Source organism: Herpailurus yagouaroundi, unplaced genomic scaffold (genome assembly GCF_014898765.1).
Source record: "Herpailurus yagouaroundi ecotype Mexico unplaced genomic scaffold, PumYag 203, whole genome shotgun sequence".
Classification (NCBI taxonomy): domain Eukaryota; kingdom Metazoa; phylum Chordata; class Mammalia; order Carnivora; family Felidae; genus Herpailurus; species Herpailurus yagouaroundi.
The window spans coordinates 13,149,973-13,167,037 of NW_024412434.1; the positions used below are offsets into that span (position 1 = coordinate 13,149,973).

Genomic DNA, 17,065 nt, shown 5'->3' on the forward strand with positions numbered 1-17,065 from the left:
GTGTGAGCACTGACTTATTTTAAATCCCTCCAAATCCAGTAAACATTTCTTTCATTTGCTCCAAATCAGAATCCTAATGTATCCTACATTAAGTGCCATGTTGCCCCCCGAGTGACCTTACAATTTGATACAATTTGAACATTGACACGGCTTTACCCTGTGTTTTCCTTAAAAAATTAGGGTGTCGAAGGCAAATTGAGCTTAGTACATTTTCCTAAAGATGTGTGGGCCTCCTCGCCCCGCCCCACCCTGCCCTGCCCCATTATTGAAAGTTTCCCAGAATTTCTCACATGCTCACTCAGGCATAAGAAGCCTCCAAGCTCCCATGTTTTGAATAAGCAATGCTGGCCAGGTTGCCAGTGATATTCCCTCCTCTGTGGGCCAGGGCTGGGATTTCCACAGAGGTGAGTTCTGAGCAGAGACTTGGGTGTGCCCGAGAAAGTGGAGGGGGTGGGGGGAAGGGTGGGGAGCACGCTCAGCTTTGGGCCTCATGCATTAGAGAAAGAACTTCAGCCGAACCTGGACTGGGGATGTACTGCTGAAAAAAATAAGTCACTTGTAAAGAATAGACCTTGGAACAGTAAAAAAGGTTTGTATAAAATGAAAAGGAATGATTCTACATTACTTAAGGACTGCTAATACATTTGAAAAGGCCACATGGAAATAAACTGAGTGGTTTAAAGGAACGAGTAGCTGGCAACTGACGTCCTAAGAAACTCTCCTCTACCCGAGTCTCAGGTCTCCTTTTTTGTTTTTTCTAATGTTTGTTTATTTTTGAGAGAGAAAGAGACAGAGTACGAGAGAGGGAGGGGCAGAGAGAGAGGGAGGCACAGAATCCGAAGCAGGCTCCAGGCTCTGAGCTGTGAGCACAGAGCCCAACATGGGGCTCAAACTCAAGAACTGTGAGATTGTGACCTGAGCCGAAGTCAGACCCCCCCCCCCCCCCTTTTTTTTAAAAATAAAACAACTACACTGGCATTTCACAGAAACCGGCTTTTGAGGGCCTCTGCTCCAGGATCGTGTTAGGTCCCTCAATTTGTTACCAAAATGAAGTCCTTATGTTTCTTCCCATAATCAGCGCTGCTCAGTGAGATCAAAAATGGAGCCTTTACAGCCTGAAATCTGAACTGTAGATGAAAGTAGTTTTTAAAATGTCCTAAAATGACTAGTTTTGTTGCAAAAATACCAAGACATGAGCCAGTTTTCCTTCACCTTCCCCTCCGCCCCCCAAAACAAAACCATGTAAACTTGATATTTAAGTAAGTGCAAATTGCTGAGGACAAACTTTAAAGGCAAATTAGGCAAGTGGAGGAGGATTCGTGGAACTAACTGGCAAATCTCTAAAGCTCTTAGCAGGAGAAATCAGTACAGAGGAGAGCCAGTGTGAGTATAATTAATCATTTGAACACCACTCCTTTCCTCAGCTACGCCTGGTACTTTGGCATTTAAATTGCTGCTTTCTCTTTGGCAACTGTATTTCTATTAAAAAGAGAAAAAAAGGTGGGTGTTCACAGTAAGTTTAGCGAACCAGAGGTACGTGCTGGTTTTCCCCTCCAGTCCCACGTCGCTTTCCCAAAGTCTCCACCTCTTAAAAAAGTTTCAGGAGGGGCAGGCCCTGCAGTTTAACCTGAAGATGAGATTGTGGATGTGGGGCCCCACCCACTCTGTTGGCTACTCGGTTTGGAAAAAAGGAGGAAGTTGTGCCAGCTCTGGCTCTGAGTTCATACCTTGCGGGCCTCCGGGCATTGCCGGGGTGAAGGTGGAGGTGCCACGGACCTGGGCAGGGCCAGGAATGCCCAGAAGTGGGAACAGGCCAGGACTAGCCGAGCCATTGTCCCAGCTCGTCATTGTCCCGGCACATCAACTCACCACCGCCCAGACATTGCGTCTCCCGTGGACAGAACAAGGAACGCGTATCAGTTGACATCCGCAGTACCAAGTTAAATACTCTCTCTCGGTCTGATTTGAAAAGTGAGATCAGTGACCTGGGGTCTGATCGTCTTTTGACGGCACTGGATGGCTAGAGGGGACCAGGCCCCACACTGCTTTGCTTTTCCTCGATGTGTTTGTTTTTCTGAAGTGTTTGCCTGTTGGACAAGCGGCTTTGCATCCGCGTAGTGATCGGGAGCCCCCTGCCTGGTTCATTTAGTATTTGGACCTTCGCGTTAAGTCAAATGGGTGAATGGTGTCCACCTGCCTTGTGTGTGTGAATACCTTTTTGCTGCACCTGGAAAAAGTCAGTATTGCCGAATCTGATCAAATTAGAACATAGTAATTAGGCTACCTAATTGACCTCTAGCAGCAAATTTAAACTTCTTGAGAAGAATTGAAAAGCATTCCTGCTATCAACAATTGTATCTTTCCCCTGGTTTTGGTTTCTTGAATGTCTTTTAAGAATGAAACTTTTTTTTCTCATAAGCAATAGTTCTAGAATATTCTTCATTAACATCACTTAGCACACACGTGTATGTAGAAACCTCTGTGTAGGTGTGTATGTGTGTGTCCAGGTTCAGAACTTTCTCCAGTTTATACGTGTGTTTTCAAGTTACTTCATTGGTTTGTAAAGCGCTCAGTGTTGGATTATATTCTTCCGATCATTCGTTGTTGGGCCAAAGTGAGTCCCCGTTACCATGATTTTAAGATATAAGGCATCTTTGAAGACGGATGCCCCCATGGAGGCTTCCACTGTCACTGGCCCTGAGGTTCCAGGCCGCCCGAGGCTCTGCTCCCCTCTAGGTGGATGATTTCACGCACGTTTACCACTCAGGGTGTGTTTATTTGTGTCTATTGCCTGTCAGGCTCTGTGCAAGACATTCTAGGCGATGCAGAAGGGAAGACAGAGCAAGGGGACTCCTTTTTGTTTGTTTTTTAAAACTAGAGACAGCTGTTCTTTTTTTTTTTTAACTTTATTTATTTTTGAGAGAGAGAGAAAACAAACACAAGCAGAGGGGCAGAGAGAGAGGGAGACACAGAATCCGAAGCAGGCTCCAGGCTCTGAGCTGTCCGCACCGAGCCCGACACGGGGCTCGAATCCATGAACTGCGAGATCATGACCTGAGCCGAAGTGGGAGGCTTAACCCGCTGAGTCACCCAGGCGCCCCATTGTTTGTGTCTGCTGTTCGCTTGCTTTTAAACTATTCCACGCCAGATTCTGTATTTGATGCTAATGAGATTTACAGAAACCCAGACATCGTTTTTACTCTTCTCCAAGAAAAGCTGCGTCCCTCTTTCCAGCCTCTCCGAGGACCAGAACGTTTCACAACAGGCCTGGGAAGTGAAAGGGAGGCTTCGCTTAAAGTTTCTGAGCTGCGGGAGAGGACTGCCCGCCAGAGACCAAAACGTTCCGCAGGACGGGGATGAGGCAGTTAAGCCTCGACACAGCACGTAATTGAAACTGAGGCCCTCTTGTTCTTTGTGGAGGATAATCACCGGGCTTTCTCTTCCCCTGCCGCGTCTCCTGAATTAGAATCCCTCATTATTTGCATCTGATGCACCTTCTCCTTTGTATTTGTAACAGAGAATTCTAATTTTAAAACAACTGATTCTAAAAGCTCACGTCTGAAACTGTTGATGTTGTCCTTTCGGGTTTCAAAATAACGTTTTTACGGCGTGAAGAAAGACCTTCAGGGTGTGCGGAGCTGTGGCAAACAAAATATCTGCACAAGACAGCGCCCGTCATCACGTAGATTTCCCCAAGTGTCACTTAGACTGAGGGCAGGGACTGAGTCCAGCGTGCCCACCAGGGTGCAGGCCCAGAACGTAGCCGCGGCCAGGCCTCGGGCAGGCCCGTAGGAAATACGTGAGGCAGAAAGGGAGGGAGGGCTGGGGGGGGGGGGGGACACCAAGGTAAGCGAGCCTTCTGGGCCAGAGCATGGCGGCCGAGAGCCCAGGAAATGCTCAGCCCCTGGGTGGTGGCGGGACTGCGGAGATAAGGACGGGAAGCCGGACCGCAGGCTTCAGCCAGATTCGTCAGCCCCGGAGCAGCCGTGTGGATTTTGCACAGGGGAGTGATGTGAGGACGTGTGAATTGTCTAAAGATGACTGAGGGTGGTCACGCGCAGAATGCAGAAAGAGGAGGTAACAAAAGCCGGAGCCTGTGCAATGTCCCAGCAGAGTGAAGAGGCATAAACCAGGGCACTTGGGAGTGACAGGGTGAGGCAGAGAGCAGTTTTGAGACACACGTGACAGGAGTTGGGGGTGGCGGAGCCTGAGGGGCTGGGAGAGCGGGGGTGCGAGTCACGGGGGAGGGGCAGGTCGTCATGCAGTGGGGCAGCCTGGGAGGTGCTCGGGGTCAGGGTCAGGGTCAGGAGCTGAGGCCCGGGCCTGGGAGGGATTGGCATGTGGGTGCTTGTCTCTCGACAAACCTACCTACGCTGTCACCACCTGGAACTTACTCCCTGAACCATATCAGCTCTTCCTTTTCCCATTGAGACTGTCGTCTCTTGGGCCAGCTTGTTCACAGCTTCTCACACCCGCGGGCCTCACGGCTGAGCCTCCGTGGGCCCCACGGTGCGTATCGGACAGAAGCTCCTCCCGGGGCTGAAAACCGAAGGATCGGACAATCTCCTGACAGACTTTTGGGTAAACTCCCTCACAACCCACCAACATCATCAGATTTTCTTTTTCTTGTGCTTTCTCTGCTCTTTCTTATGAATTGAACCGGTTACTGTCCCCACCTGAGAACTCAGGCTTCCTGTTTGCCTGTGTTCCTCACCCTGAACCCACTTTGGGTGATGACCTGTGATTTCCAACCAGGAGCGGACAGTCATCTTGTCAGGGAGCTCCTGTCCGGGTTAGATGTTGTGTTTGCTTATTACGATCCTTAGACACAGGTCTGGGGTATTTTGATCTCGGTCAGTTGCCAACCCGAGGGTTTTGTTTTGTTTTTTAACAAAGAGAAAGAGAGTATGCAAGTAGGGGAGAGGGGCAGAGAGAGAGGTGAGGAGAGAGAATCCCGGGCAGGTTCCACACTGTCAGCGCAGAGCCCGATGTGGGGCTCGAACTCACGATCCACACCTGAGCTCATGACCTGAGCCAAAGTCAGATGCTTAACCGACTGAGATTTTTGAAGGAGGTCTCGTGGCGCTCTGTGAAGTTCCCGCATCTCTGCTGCTTTCTCTGCTGGCCATCACCATTCATTTGTGTGTTCTTTTCTCCGCCGTTTCATTATTGGTAAGTGTTAAATTGCAATGTGTCTTGCTCCCCTTTTTAATGAAAGCCACTCTGCGCCTGGGATCACAGCTCAGACTTTCTTTGAAATTCCCAAAGAGCTTAACACACGACTTTGAACACAGTGGGCATTTAATAAATCCTTGATGATGATGTTCAAGTTAGCGTGTTGGTCTTTCCCCCTCTGACGAGGTCAGAGAACCATCTGTGCTTTCTCAGATCTGTCAAATGCAAACCCAGAAAGCAGCCTCATTGGGTGGTTGCTCCTGGCTCCCCGCCTTGTGATTCGAGGCATGTAATCATAATCCTGAGTTGTCCGCAGGGAGCGATCGGCTTCCAGGTTTCAAGTCCCCGAAACAGGTAGCGTGGGTTAGGAAAAAAGAGCATTTCCTGGGAGCAAGGGGGCTGGTTTGACTTTTGGATCTTCAGTGACTGGTGGCTGTGGCTACGTCCAGTCACTTACTCCCGGTGAGTCTCAGTTTTCTCATCTGTGAAATGAGGGAGAAGGATGAGATGTTTGCTGAGGCCCTGCCAGCTGTCAGCTCTCTGAATGTGTTATTAAGTCATCTCGAGTAGATGACAGTCGCCGAGGCTCTCATACACAATATTGACATGTTCTCTTTGTGAGATGGTGGACTCTGTACATTGGAGCATGACAGGCCTGATTTTAAGCGGCCTCTCTGTTGATTAAAAAAAAAAAAAGAAAAGACAACAACTCTCCATCCATGAGTTTTAACAGAAGTGCAAACCGTATCAAAATGGGGAGCGGGGGGGGGAGGGGGAAGAAACCAAAAATGCCTAAGACGAGGAGAATTAAGTGTTCAAAATGGTTGGGTATTAAAAAAAAAAAAAACCATGCACAGGGGACCGTAATGGTTGCTAAATCCTGACATTTTCATGAGAGACATTAGAAGATGGCCGCTAAGAATGAGCTAATCAAATTGACCTTTACATTTCCTCCTTCTGGGCACCCCCCCCCCGCCCCCAACCCCGCCCCTCCCACTGAGGAAACAAACCTCTTCAGTGTAGACTGTAGAGGAGTGGGGAGGGAGGATGGCACCATGAATCCCTTTCTGAAGGGAAATGACAACAAATTTCCATTTAGAAGCGCACGAAGGCCGCTGAAGAGGGAGCCGTATCTCTCATGATCTTCCTTTATTCCCTGCGGAGGGCTGACATGGTATATTGGAGCTTCAAACACGGCTCTTGAGGTTTGGGGACAGGGCGCTGTACGATCCGTAATATATGTGGCTGTGGAAAATGGAGGTGCTGAGAAAAAGTTCACTTACCAACTGGCAAGATAGGCAAGCAAATCTGGGCTCAGTGGTCAGATTGCTACCCGCCCTACCTCCAATAGCTTTGCCCCAGAATTTCAGTTTTTGTCAGAGCCCATCTTCTCCCCCCCCCAACTCCCCAGCAAGCCCAGAAGTACCCCACGACGCAACATCTGCTGGCTGTCATGCATCCCCTGCACTGGACCGAGGACAGGGTGCCCGCAATGTCCCTTCACTCGCCCAGAGACGGCCCAGGGGCTACAGCCAGCACCGTCGGTCACGTCAGGGACTTGCAAGAAGAAAGTTGGGTTCTGTCACACACGCCTCTGTCCCGTAGGAGCGTTTCTATGAAATGTCCGGAACAGGCAAATCTAGAAGACAGTGGATTTGTGGTTTCCTAGAGCGGGTCAGAATGGGAGTGACTGCTAACGGGTCCAGGCTTCTTTTTGAGGTGATGAAAATGTTCCAGAATTCATTGCGGGGATGGTTAACTCTGTATATATACTTAAAAAAAAAACCATTGAACTTGAAGTAGGCGAATTGTGTGGTATGTGAGTTACAGCTCAGTAACGCCATGAAGACAGAAGAATGTTCGCGGTTTAAGATTCGTTTATATTCAGTATATGATTTTGTTTTTTCCTTCCACCACTGATTTCAGTTGCCTTTTTCTCGAGGGCCGGGCGTTGTGATAACGGTATTTCCATTTAGAACAAGTGAATTTAAAACGTTACATAGTTTATAATATGAAGCTAACACATGTATAGAAGAAAGGGGTAGCCAATGAACACAGCAGTTAGTTTTACATTTATGATTAGATTTCACCCTAAACTGATAGCAAATCATTATCCGTTCCTACGTCTCTACAAGCTAACAGCAGTAACTATCACTGAATAGCGATTAGGAGAGCGAGAAGGAAACCTAAAGACATGAAGTCCAACTTTCTTTGCAGATCATCAGGTAACAGAGTGAGGGGCGGGGGAGGGGAGTTGGGCGGGCTCGTCGCCCTTAACTTCTGACTTGCTCTATTTCTGTCATACACGCTGAGACCTTATGGGCAGTGACGCTGTACCAAGGTCTGTTCATTCATATTTTGAATATTTTTTTTTAATTTTTTTTTTCTTTCAACGTTTATTTATTTTTGGGACAGAGAGAGACAGAGCATGAACGGGGGAGGGGCAGAGAGAGAGGGAGACACAGAATCGGAAACAGGCTCCAGGCTCCGAGCCGTCAGCCCAGAGCCCGACGCGGGGCTCGAACTCCCGGACCGCGAGATCGTGACCTGGCTGAAGTCGGACGCTTAACCGACTGCGCCACCCAGGCGCCCCCATATTTTGAATATTAAAGGGAGTCTTTGAAGGCCCCGCATTGAATGGGATTGTGGTTTCGTGGGAAGCCAACCTATTACACAGGTGACTTCCCGGACGATCAGTTCCAAGGTTACTTTTCCAAACCTCCATTCCTCTCCTCAAGCCCTCATCTTTAGCCGGCACCTGCTCACCCTTCATTATTCTTGTTTCTCCCTCGAGGTAACAGAGGCAACGGAGGCCTGCACATTGGGCTACCCTGAGTCCATCCCCTCCCCCCCCCACCCCTGCCATTCCTGCAGATTCATGGGCATCTTCAGCCAGCCTACTTTCCTCCCTTCCTCCTCCTCAAGAAGGAGGCACCCACTGCCCCCAGCTGCCTCCCCCCACACCTTTCTATTTCTTTAGAGACTTGTCCCACCCCTTTCCCCTTTGGTGGAGGTAAGCGGGGGCCAAGGACAGGAGAAAGACCTTGCGGGTTGGGAATTTTCAACTTGAAAGTTCTTTATAGAATGTTTTAAGTTCTTTTATAAAAATATAAGTGGTTGTTATGGAGGGCTGTAGGAAATAACCTGCAAAGGTGAATGGAGAGTCTGTGGCTCTCAATTTTCACTGGGTACAAACTAGAGGCTTGGCCAGGGCGGGGACAGGAGGAATCAAGAGCAAATTAGAAGAACTTACTATGAGTCTTTCATTTTTTTTTTTTAAACGTTTATTTATTTTTGAGAGAGAGAGACAGAGTGTGAGTGGGCAAGGGGTAGAGAGAGGGAGACACAGAATCCTAAGCAGGCTCCAGGCTCTGAGCTGTCAGCACAGAGTCGGACGCGGGGCTCAAACTCATGAACCGTGAGATCTTGACCTGAGCTGAAGTCAGACGCCTAACCCACTGAGCCACCCAGGCACCTCTATAAATCCTTCATTCTTAACTTCCTAACCTGCAGAATCATCTGTCAATATCAGTCTGCACCTCTAAGTAGCTTCCAAGTTGAAATTTACTATTTATAATAATAGCCACTGTTTACTGAGTACTACTGTATTCCAGGCACTATTATAAAAAGTTTACATTCTCTAATTTAACCCCCAGGCAAACTTTTGATTGGTATTATCATTATCCTCATCATTATTACCTTTCTACAGATGTGGACACTGAGGCACAAAGAGCTTAAATAACTTGTCCAAATTCATAGTCTTGATTTCTAAAGTTCCCGTGTCCAATTCCATGTTATTCCGTCTCCTAGTTTCCTCATCAGCACTGTTTGGAACTTGAAACATCAGGCCTCTGCTTATGTTAATGTGAGCCTGAGGAAATATGAGGAAACTAGATAGACGGATGAATAAAGTAAACACAGAGAGATGGTCTCGACGTTCAGAATCTTCTGATGAGTGTGTACTTAGTAGGTTGGTGATAATGCGTTCTCTTCCGATGGCTTCTAGACTTGGGAATATGTAATGGGATGGACATTTCACACACTCAATGCCCTGGATTGCCTTTATATTGTGTTGTGACTTTGACCCCAGATATCCCCAGGGCACTTTGTTTTGCATGTTCACACTTTTGAACTGAGAGGTTCAGAATCCCAGATTTTGAATTTCTTAAGCACACCTTATTTCAGAATATATAACTCTCTAAGCTTTGTCCTTGACAGGGAATCTGTTCTCTAATGAGAATAGAGCTCCACACTCTAGGCAGCTTTCTCATACACATGGACAGGTAGGTCAGGGGGAACATTCCTGACAGTAAATTTTTTATTTTGGAAATAGGAATTACCTTGAAGGTCTCTGAACCAGCCCTGTAAATGGTGCTTTGTAGGCCTTTGGTTACATCAGACTTTCATCTCAGACTTGGTTTTTAAATCAGGTGGTCCTGGGGCGCCTGGGTGGCGCAGTCGGTTGAGCGTCCGACTTCAGCCAGGTCACGATCTCGCGGTCCGGGAGTTCGAGCCCCGCGTCAGGCTCTGGGCTGATGGCTCAGAGCCTGGAGCCTGTTTCCGATTCTGTGTCTCCCTCTCTCTCTGCCCCTCCCCTGTTCATGCTCTGTCTCTCTCTGTCCCAAAAATAAATAAACGTTGAAAAAAAAAATTTTTTTTAAATCAGGTGGTCCAGATGAGAAAGAGGTTTTGTTTTTTTTTTTTTTTTTAAGTTTATGTACTTATTTTAAGAGAGAGAGAGACGGCATGGGTGAGGAAGGGGCAGAGAGAGAGAATCCCAAGCAGGCTCTGCGCTGTCGGCACAGAGCCCGAAATCGCCAGATCATGACGTGAGCTGAAACCGAGAGTCGGACGCTTAACTGACTGAGCCCTCACTCAGGTGCCCTTAGAAAGATTTTTTTGTTTTTTAAATGGTGCCATCAGCTAGACCTTCTTTCTTCCGTGCAGATCTTGTCCTAGCTTGCAGATTTTTGCCTTAACTTCTTTTTCTGTTTCTTTCTTTCCTTACCAGTTGAGCATTGTAGAGAATGAGCCAGAGGTTAGCACTCCCGGAGGAAAGGATTACTTCTTTCAGCCTTGGCATTCTTTGCCAAGAAAACCCTTATTGCTTTAAGCAGGGAAAGACAGAGGATGGGGCAGTCTGTAAAGATAGGAGCCAGTCCCCAAAAGAGAATGAGAACCCCCAGCAATTCCCAGAACGTGTGGACTGATTAAAACAGGCACAATGAACTACACCACCTGGTCAGAAATGTGAAGAAATCTCAGGATTGGTGCTGTCACCCCAGTGCACGGACGGGACCGGCAGAAATACTGAGTGCTTAGGCATCTCCCAGCCCCCTCTGTGCCATTGGATTGTCTGACTCCAAGCTCGGGACTCAGCCACACAGGCTTTCCCTGTCCCGAAACCTGTTCCACAAACATCCATCGCTTTCAACTCTTGCCTGGAGAGAAGACGGCTCCTATTCCTCCCCCTCTTCCCCCAAGTCGAGGAACGAACAGCCCTAGGATGAGTCAGGATACATAAAGACACATGTTAATAAAAGTGCGAATTGAGGACTCTGGGCTGCATTCGCGTCGAAGCTGTTACCGAGGATTTACCTTTCCTTGGCGAAACTGCAAACCTGAGACACTTTTGGTTTTGGGCCAGTTCGCCCGTGCTCTTAAGTTGTGATTAGAAGGCATTTGTCACCACGGAAGAATCTGTGTCAACAGTCCCATTGTTGATACGCCCCAGACTCTCCAGCCCGGGAGGGATGGTGGCCGACTGCCCCTGCAGGGCCCCCCCACGTACCTCATCCCACCGAGGTGTTAAAGCACTGAGGCAGGCAAGTCATTTCCACTCTGGGCTTCTGTTTTCTTGCCTGTCATGGGATGGTTTGGAATAATCTCCAAGGTTGTTTCCAGCTGTCGTGCTCCTGGATTAAGAGAATTACTTACACACAGAGGGCCCCTCGGGGGGCTCCTGAAGGCCATCCCAAGCTCTGCTTCTCTCGGGCCTTCCTCCTCTTGACCTCGCAAACTCACCAAGCATCCTGTGTGATTCTACAGTCCGTTTTTCCTTTGGGACAGAGCCGAGCGCACTGAAGAATTTCAATATTCGGCTTTGCTAGGTAGCAGACTGTACCGAGGCCGCTCAGCGAGTCCTGTCGGCCCGCAGCCCTGACCTCCTCCCCTCAGCCCCCTTTCTCGGCCTTGCTGAAATCGTCCTGAGCCCATCTGCAATCAGCGAAGCGTCAGTTTCATGCTCCCCTAAGAACGATTGCCACCCCCCGTTGAATCATGGCCCAGACGTCCTAAACCATCATCATGCCCCTGCTGAGTGGGCGTACTTTTCTGACTACGCTTCTGTTGGGAAACATGCAGACTCACCCTCCGAGGTGAATCTCCGGTTCCTGGAGCGGCACGTCGTGCCTTCGGGTAAAGACGTTCTTAGAGTTATGAAAGGTCAGAGGTAGACATCTCATTCAGCTCCCCCTCTCTCCCCTGCTTTATTCTCCATCCGTTCACAAACACAGAAACTGAGGCTCAGAGAGGCTCAATGACATCCAAGGGTTGAGGATGACAGAACACGTACTGGGTTCCAGCCCGGCTCCCTACCATTACACAGTACTGCCTTTACACACACACACACACACACACACACACACACACTCTCTCTCTCTCTCTCTCTCTCTCTCTCTCTCCTACCTTATTTCAAAGACCACAGAAGGTCGATGATGATGATGTTAAGTAATGTCAAAAGTCTTTTCAAAAATTGCCCTTTCTGGCTTCCTCGGAGGAAGCTTCCGGCAGGAGGCTTAGGCATTATTACTTGACTCCGTTGTACTCCACAGTTTGGTTATCTTCAAGTGGGAAAATGCACCTGACCTTTCCTATCTCAGAGGAGTGTTGTGAAAATAAAATATGAACTAATGAGTTGGATTTTCCCAAGTGCTTGAGTCATTCCAAGGATCGTGCATTTTGTATAAATTGTGTTTTCTCTTCCGATTTTCTGCTTGTCTAGGTCGTTCGGTGAACTTGATTCCCTGTCTTTTTACATTCATAGTGATTATAAAAGGTACATTCTTAACTGTGACAAGTATCTGTTCCTAACTTCACTGATTATTTGAAACTGAAGAGCCTTAAAAAAAAATCCTTACACATAGCGGAAGTAGGCACTGTAGGTTGGGACCACTCACGTGATTATTGAAAAACTGAGTTGAGGCAGAATTAAGATTAGAATTTGTGAAGTGTTATGACCAGGATTAGGACGTGGGCAGTATGCTCATACAGAGTCTATAATAAATGCTTGTCAATATATTTGAAACTGAAGGGGAAGACAAAGAATTTGCAAGGAGGTAGCGTCTGAGCTAAGGAGGTGCTGCTCATTGGATGAATCATTTCCAGCCCTTTGGAAATTCAGACGCTGCCTTGTACATATCATAATGAAACACTCCTTTAATGAATTAATACAGTGGATGCAATCAATTCTTCATCCTCACCGTAAAGCCTCCCATTTTAATCAAAGCAGAGTTGCACAGAATATAACGGGAAAGGTGTTCATGCAGGTAAGTGTGTAATGACTTTACGCACTAAGAACACACAAAACACGTCATAGCCACCGTTCAGTGGACCCTTGATTGTCCCACGGGCGGCAGACCTGCTGTGAGCAGCCCCATCTGCTTCAGATGCCCCACCCCACGCCTGCTGGGTCAGAACCTACATTTTAACAGGATCCCAGGTGATTTGGTTGCTCCTTAAAGTTTGAGAAGCACTTAGTGTGCAGCTTTCAATTGTATTGTCTTCCCAGTGGCCTCTGTAACACCTAGGAAAGCGATCTGTAAATATGCTGCCTTAATTCTGTCCTTTGCAGAACACAGGTGCCCTTTACTATATACCCCACCCCCTTCCTGAAAGGAGTTATTTGGAATAATTTTCTGCAGGTTAACGTGTGGGAGGAGAATGTGAGACCATTAGCCAGTAGCAATGACTGCTTTTTTTTTTTTTTTTTTTTTTTTTTTGCTAGCATTTAAAACCCCTAAAGGGGGAATTCACTCTGATTCTCTTCCTTTTTATTCTACTAAGGAGAATTTTTTTTTTTTTTTGAGGGGAGAAAGAAAAACGTGATTGAGAATTAAACTCTTTATCAATATGGCCATTTTCATCCTGAAAATTATTTCCATCCTTCTCGGTCTAATGAATTTCAGTGGTCTTAAGAATGACTTAACACTGCCAAATCCTGCTATGTAAAGTCATTGCAAGTTGCATCGATTTTTTTTCCCCCCTCTCTCCAGTTTCTAATAGGCTGAGGAAAGCAAATTCAGTTAATCGGCAGCATTGACTTTGCACTTGACAGGTGTGGCCGCCACATCGCAAGCGAGACGCACAGGACAGCACGGTGCGCTGCCGTGGCATCAGCACCCAGCCTGGGAGACCCTCCCTCAGCCCGAGGCGGACCTTCAGGAGGTCTTACTCTGCCCCCACAATTTAGTTCTGCTTCATATAGCCAAACCTTGCTGGATTTCATCTAGAAAGGAAGGAAAGGATAAGGAGACTTGAATATACCAGACACAGAGGAACTCTCCCCTTGAAAATCCATGATGCAGTGATATCCCCTGCCTCTCTAAAGACGTCTGTCCCTTAACGAGACATTCACTGGGGCTTTGGAGTGCCCACTGGTAGAGAGGAAGTTGGAGGGGGAAAGGGTCTTTGCCTTTGAATCCCTCAGATGCAGCCGAGTGGAGCCAGGCAGGGCAGAAAGGGCAACACTGAGGAGCACAGGTAGCAGGGGTGCGGACCAGACTTCTCAGATGCTACAGGTTATCCTAGTCGGCTGAGTGACCAGTGTGAGAAGGTGGGGGAAGTGGGGGAGGTCAAGAAAACAGGAGATTGGGGTGCCTGGGTGGCTCAGTCAGATCTTCTGCCTCCTTCTCTCTTTGCCCCTCCCTTGTTGTTGTGCTCCCACACACTTTCTCTGTCTCTCTCAAATATAAATTAACATCGGGGGCCTGGGTGGCTCAGTCGGTTAAGCGTCGGACTTCGGCTCAGGTCATTATCTCACGGTTTGTGGGTTCAAGCCCCACGTCGGACTCTGTGCTGAGCGATCAGAGCCTGGAGCCTACTTCGGATTCTGTGTCTCCCTCTCCCTCTGCTTCTCCCCTGCTTGCACTCTGTCTCTCACACAAATAAATAAAAACATTAAAAAAAATTTTTTTAATAATAAAAAAATATTAAAAAAATTTTTTTTAGTGTTTTTATTTATTTTTGAGAGAGAGAGAGAGAGAGAGAGGGAGACACAGAATCCGAAACGGGCTCCAGGCTCTGAGCTGTCAGCACAGAGCCCGACGTGGGGCATGAACCCACGGACCATGAGATCATGACCTGAGCCAAAGTCAGACGCTTAACTGACTGAGCCACCCAGGTGCCCGTAAACATTTTTTTTTTAATCTTAAAAAAAAAAAGAAAGAAAGAAAACAGGAGATTCAAACAGGAGAGTCACAAATGAGAAGAGGGGAGACATTAGGGTGGGCTTATGTAGCTAGAGTGCCATTAGTGTGACCCAGATACTGGAATGAACTGGTGCTCCAAGAGCCCCTCCTCATCCACTCTCCAGGAGCTAAGTTGTTCTCAAAAATGGCTGAAGGGGGGGTGGGGGTGGACCAAGCCAGAATCTTAGGAGGAGCTAGTTTAGAATACACCTGCCCCAGCTCCTCCCCAGGCATGCCACAGACAACACAGTTTTGAGTAGTTTTCCTAGTTGAGAACCTGGGTTCTGAGCCGGCAGCCCTGGAGATGGGATCCTAGCCCTTCCCCTTACTAGCCGTGTGACCTTTGCCCAATGATCAACCCATCTCTTATCCCGTCTCCTCCTCTGTAAACCTGTGATAATATTAATAGTAACCATTTCATGGAGATGTTACCAGAATTAGGAGAAAGAAATGCTTTGCACCTGCTGTTTAGGAGAATACCTGTCCTATAAGGAAACCACTCAGGGAATATAAAGAAAAAAAAAAGGTTTTCACGACTGGAACCTAATTTTATTCAGAAGAAAATCCGAGCCCTGTCCCACTCAGAAAAGAACAAGGTGACGGGCGCCTGGGTGGCTCAGTCGGTTGAGCGTCCGCCTTCGGCTCAGGTCACGATCTCGCGGTTCGTGGGTTCAAGCTCCGTGTCGGCCTCTGTGCTTGGATCCTGCTTCGGATTCTGTGTCTCCCTCTCTCTCTGCCCCTCCCCCGCTCACACTCTCTCTGTCTCTTTCTCAAACATAAATCAACATTTTAAAAAGTTTTTTTTTTTTTAAAAGAACAAGGTGAACACAATAACTTTGATTGTAATTCTAGGATTTGCCTACTTTAAGGACATTGGAAGCACAGTACGGATCCAAGCTGTCTGCATTACATTTGAAAGACTACCCGCTTGAGTTACTATGAATATATAATGTCACCCTACTTACACCGATTTCTTCCAAACGTAACCGTGTTTGAAGACTTGTGATGACAGCACGTGATCTGCAAATGAGAAAGCCATGCCTCTAACCAGTCTCTTTCCTCTTCCCTCCAACCTTATCCCAACGGGAAGAATTCCTTGACGAGGAGCGCACCCCTTCCCAACGACTCCCAGGCACGCAGCGGGGCTCGATTCCACACTTCCTATGACAAGAGATACATCATCAAGACCATCACAAGTGAAGATGTGGCCGAAATGCACAACATCCTGAAGAAATACCACCAGGTAATTTTTCTGTATTTGAAACTCTTGAGAAAGTGAACTGAAAGTCACGATGAATTAGGACCAAGACCAAAGATCTAGGTAGGAAATGATGAGAACACATTTGGCATAAAAGTCTCCTCTAGCTGGGTTTCTTAACACTACTGTGGCCGGATGACTGATAACATTTAGGAATTCTTATACTAGGAAGAGCATTAGTTATGTGTAAAACATTCTTCACGTGAAACTCTTCTCCATAATAGTTTTGATGATGACCGTTCTGATTTTAAAATCACTCGGTTTAAGATTTGGCAACATTTCAGAAGTGTTTCACCCATGCCAGAAGTTAGGTGTTGATCTCTCGAGGACTTATTCACTTACATGTCCAAATCCTGTCCTGGCCCCAGAAAGGTCCACCCCACTCTGAGAAAATTGTTTGGTTTGAGAAAGTGGGTGTTTGTGTTTCCTGCCTCTTTTTCACCCCTCATGTTATCCCTTTATAATCCCCTGGGGATAAAATGAAGGTACCCTTGGGAGCAGCAGTCTGTCCTTCTGTCTCCCTCCCTCCCTCCCTCCCTCCCTCTCTCAATCTCAATAAATTCCAGTGTAAGTGTGCCTGGTAGAACAACTGTTCTCAGGGCCCAGCCAGAGGTACAAAAGGCTTTTCCACTTACTGTGGAATAAGAGCATGCAGTCCAGTATCAGACAATCCTGGGTTCAAATCCCAGCCCTGTCGCCTACTAACCACATGACTGCTGGACTTCAGAGCCTCATTTTCTTCCTTTATTTATACAGTGGAGATAATAACAGCACCTAACTCTGGAGTCCTGAGGGTTGAACGGGAGAATGTACATTAGCACCCCGTCTGCCATACCTTAGGAGCTCAATATATGGTGGTGGGAACCATTCTCATTAAGTCACACAACAGTGGCGTGAATGTAACCGTTGTTTACAACATCATAGCGGTCCTCCTCAGAACTCGTGTTTGAACCACACGCTAAAACACGTACATGCGCGCGCATACACACACACACACACACACACACACACACACACACACACGCTTTTAGAGTCCTGCTTTGTTTTTTTACCTGAATACCTCCAGGTAACGATTGGCTGCACAGAAGGTAGTCAGACAAAGTGCTGAGGGCCCTGCCTGTGTTAACCAAAGGATTCTGAATCATTATTATGTACCCGCCTCTTA

General features: G+C 47.5%; 1 protein-coding gene across 2 annotated transcripts in view; it reads left to right on the plus strand.

Moving 5' to 3' along the window:
- PIP4K2A (phosphatidylinositol-5-phosphate 4-kinase type 2 alpha) overlaps positions 1-17,065 on the plus strand; it is a 197,082-nt gene that overhangs the window by 124,375 nt on the left and 55,642 nt on the right. For both annotated transcript variants that reach the window (XM_040451242.1, XM_040451243.1), the window contains exon 4: positions 15,733-15,885. In XM_040451242.1, coding sequence (XP_040307176.1) covers positions 15,733-15,885 — 153 coding nt within the window. The remainder of the gene's footprint in view (positions 1-15,732; positions 15,886-17,065) is intronic.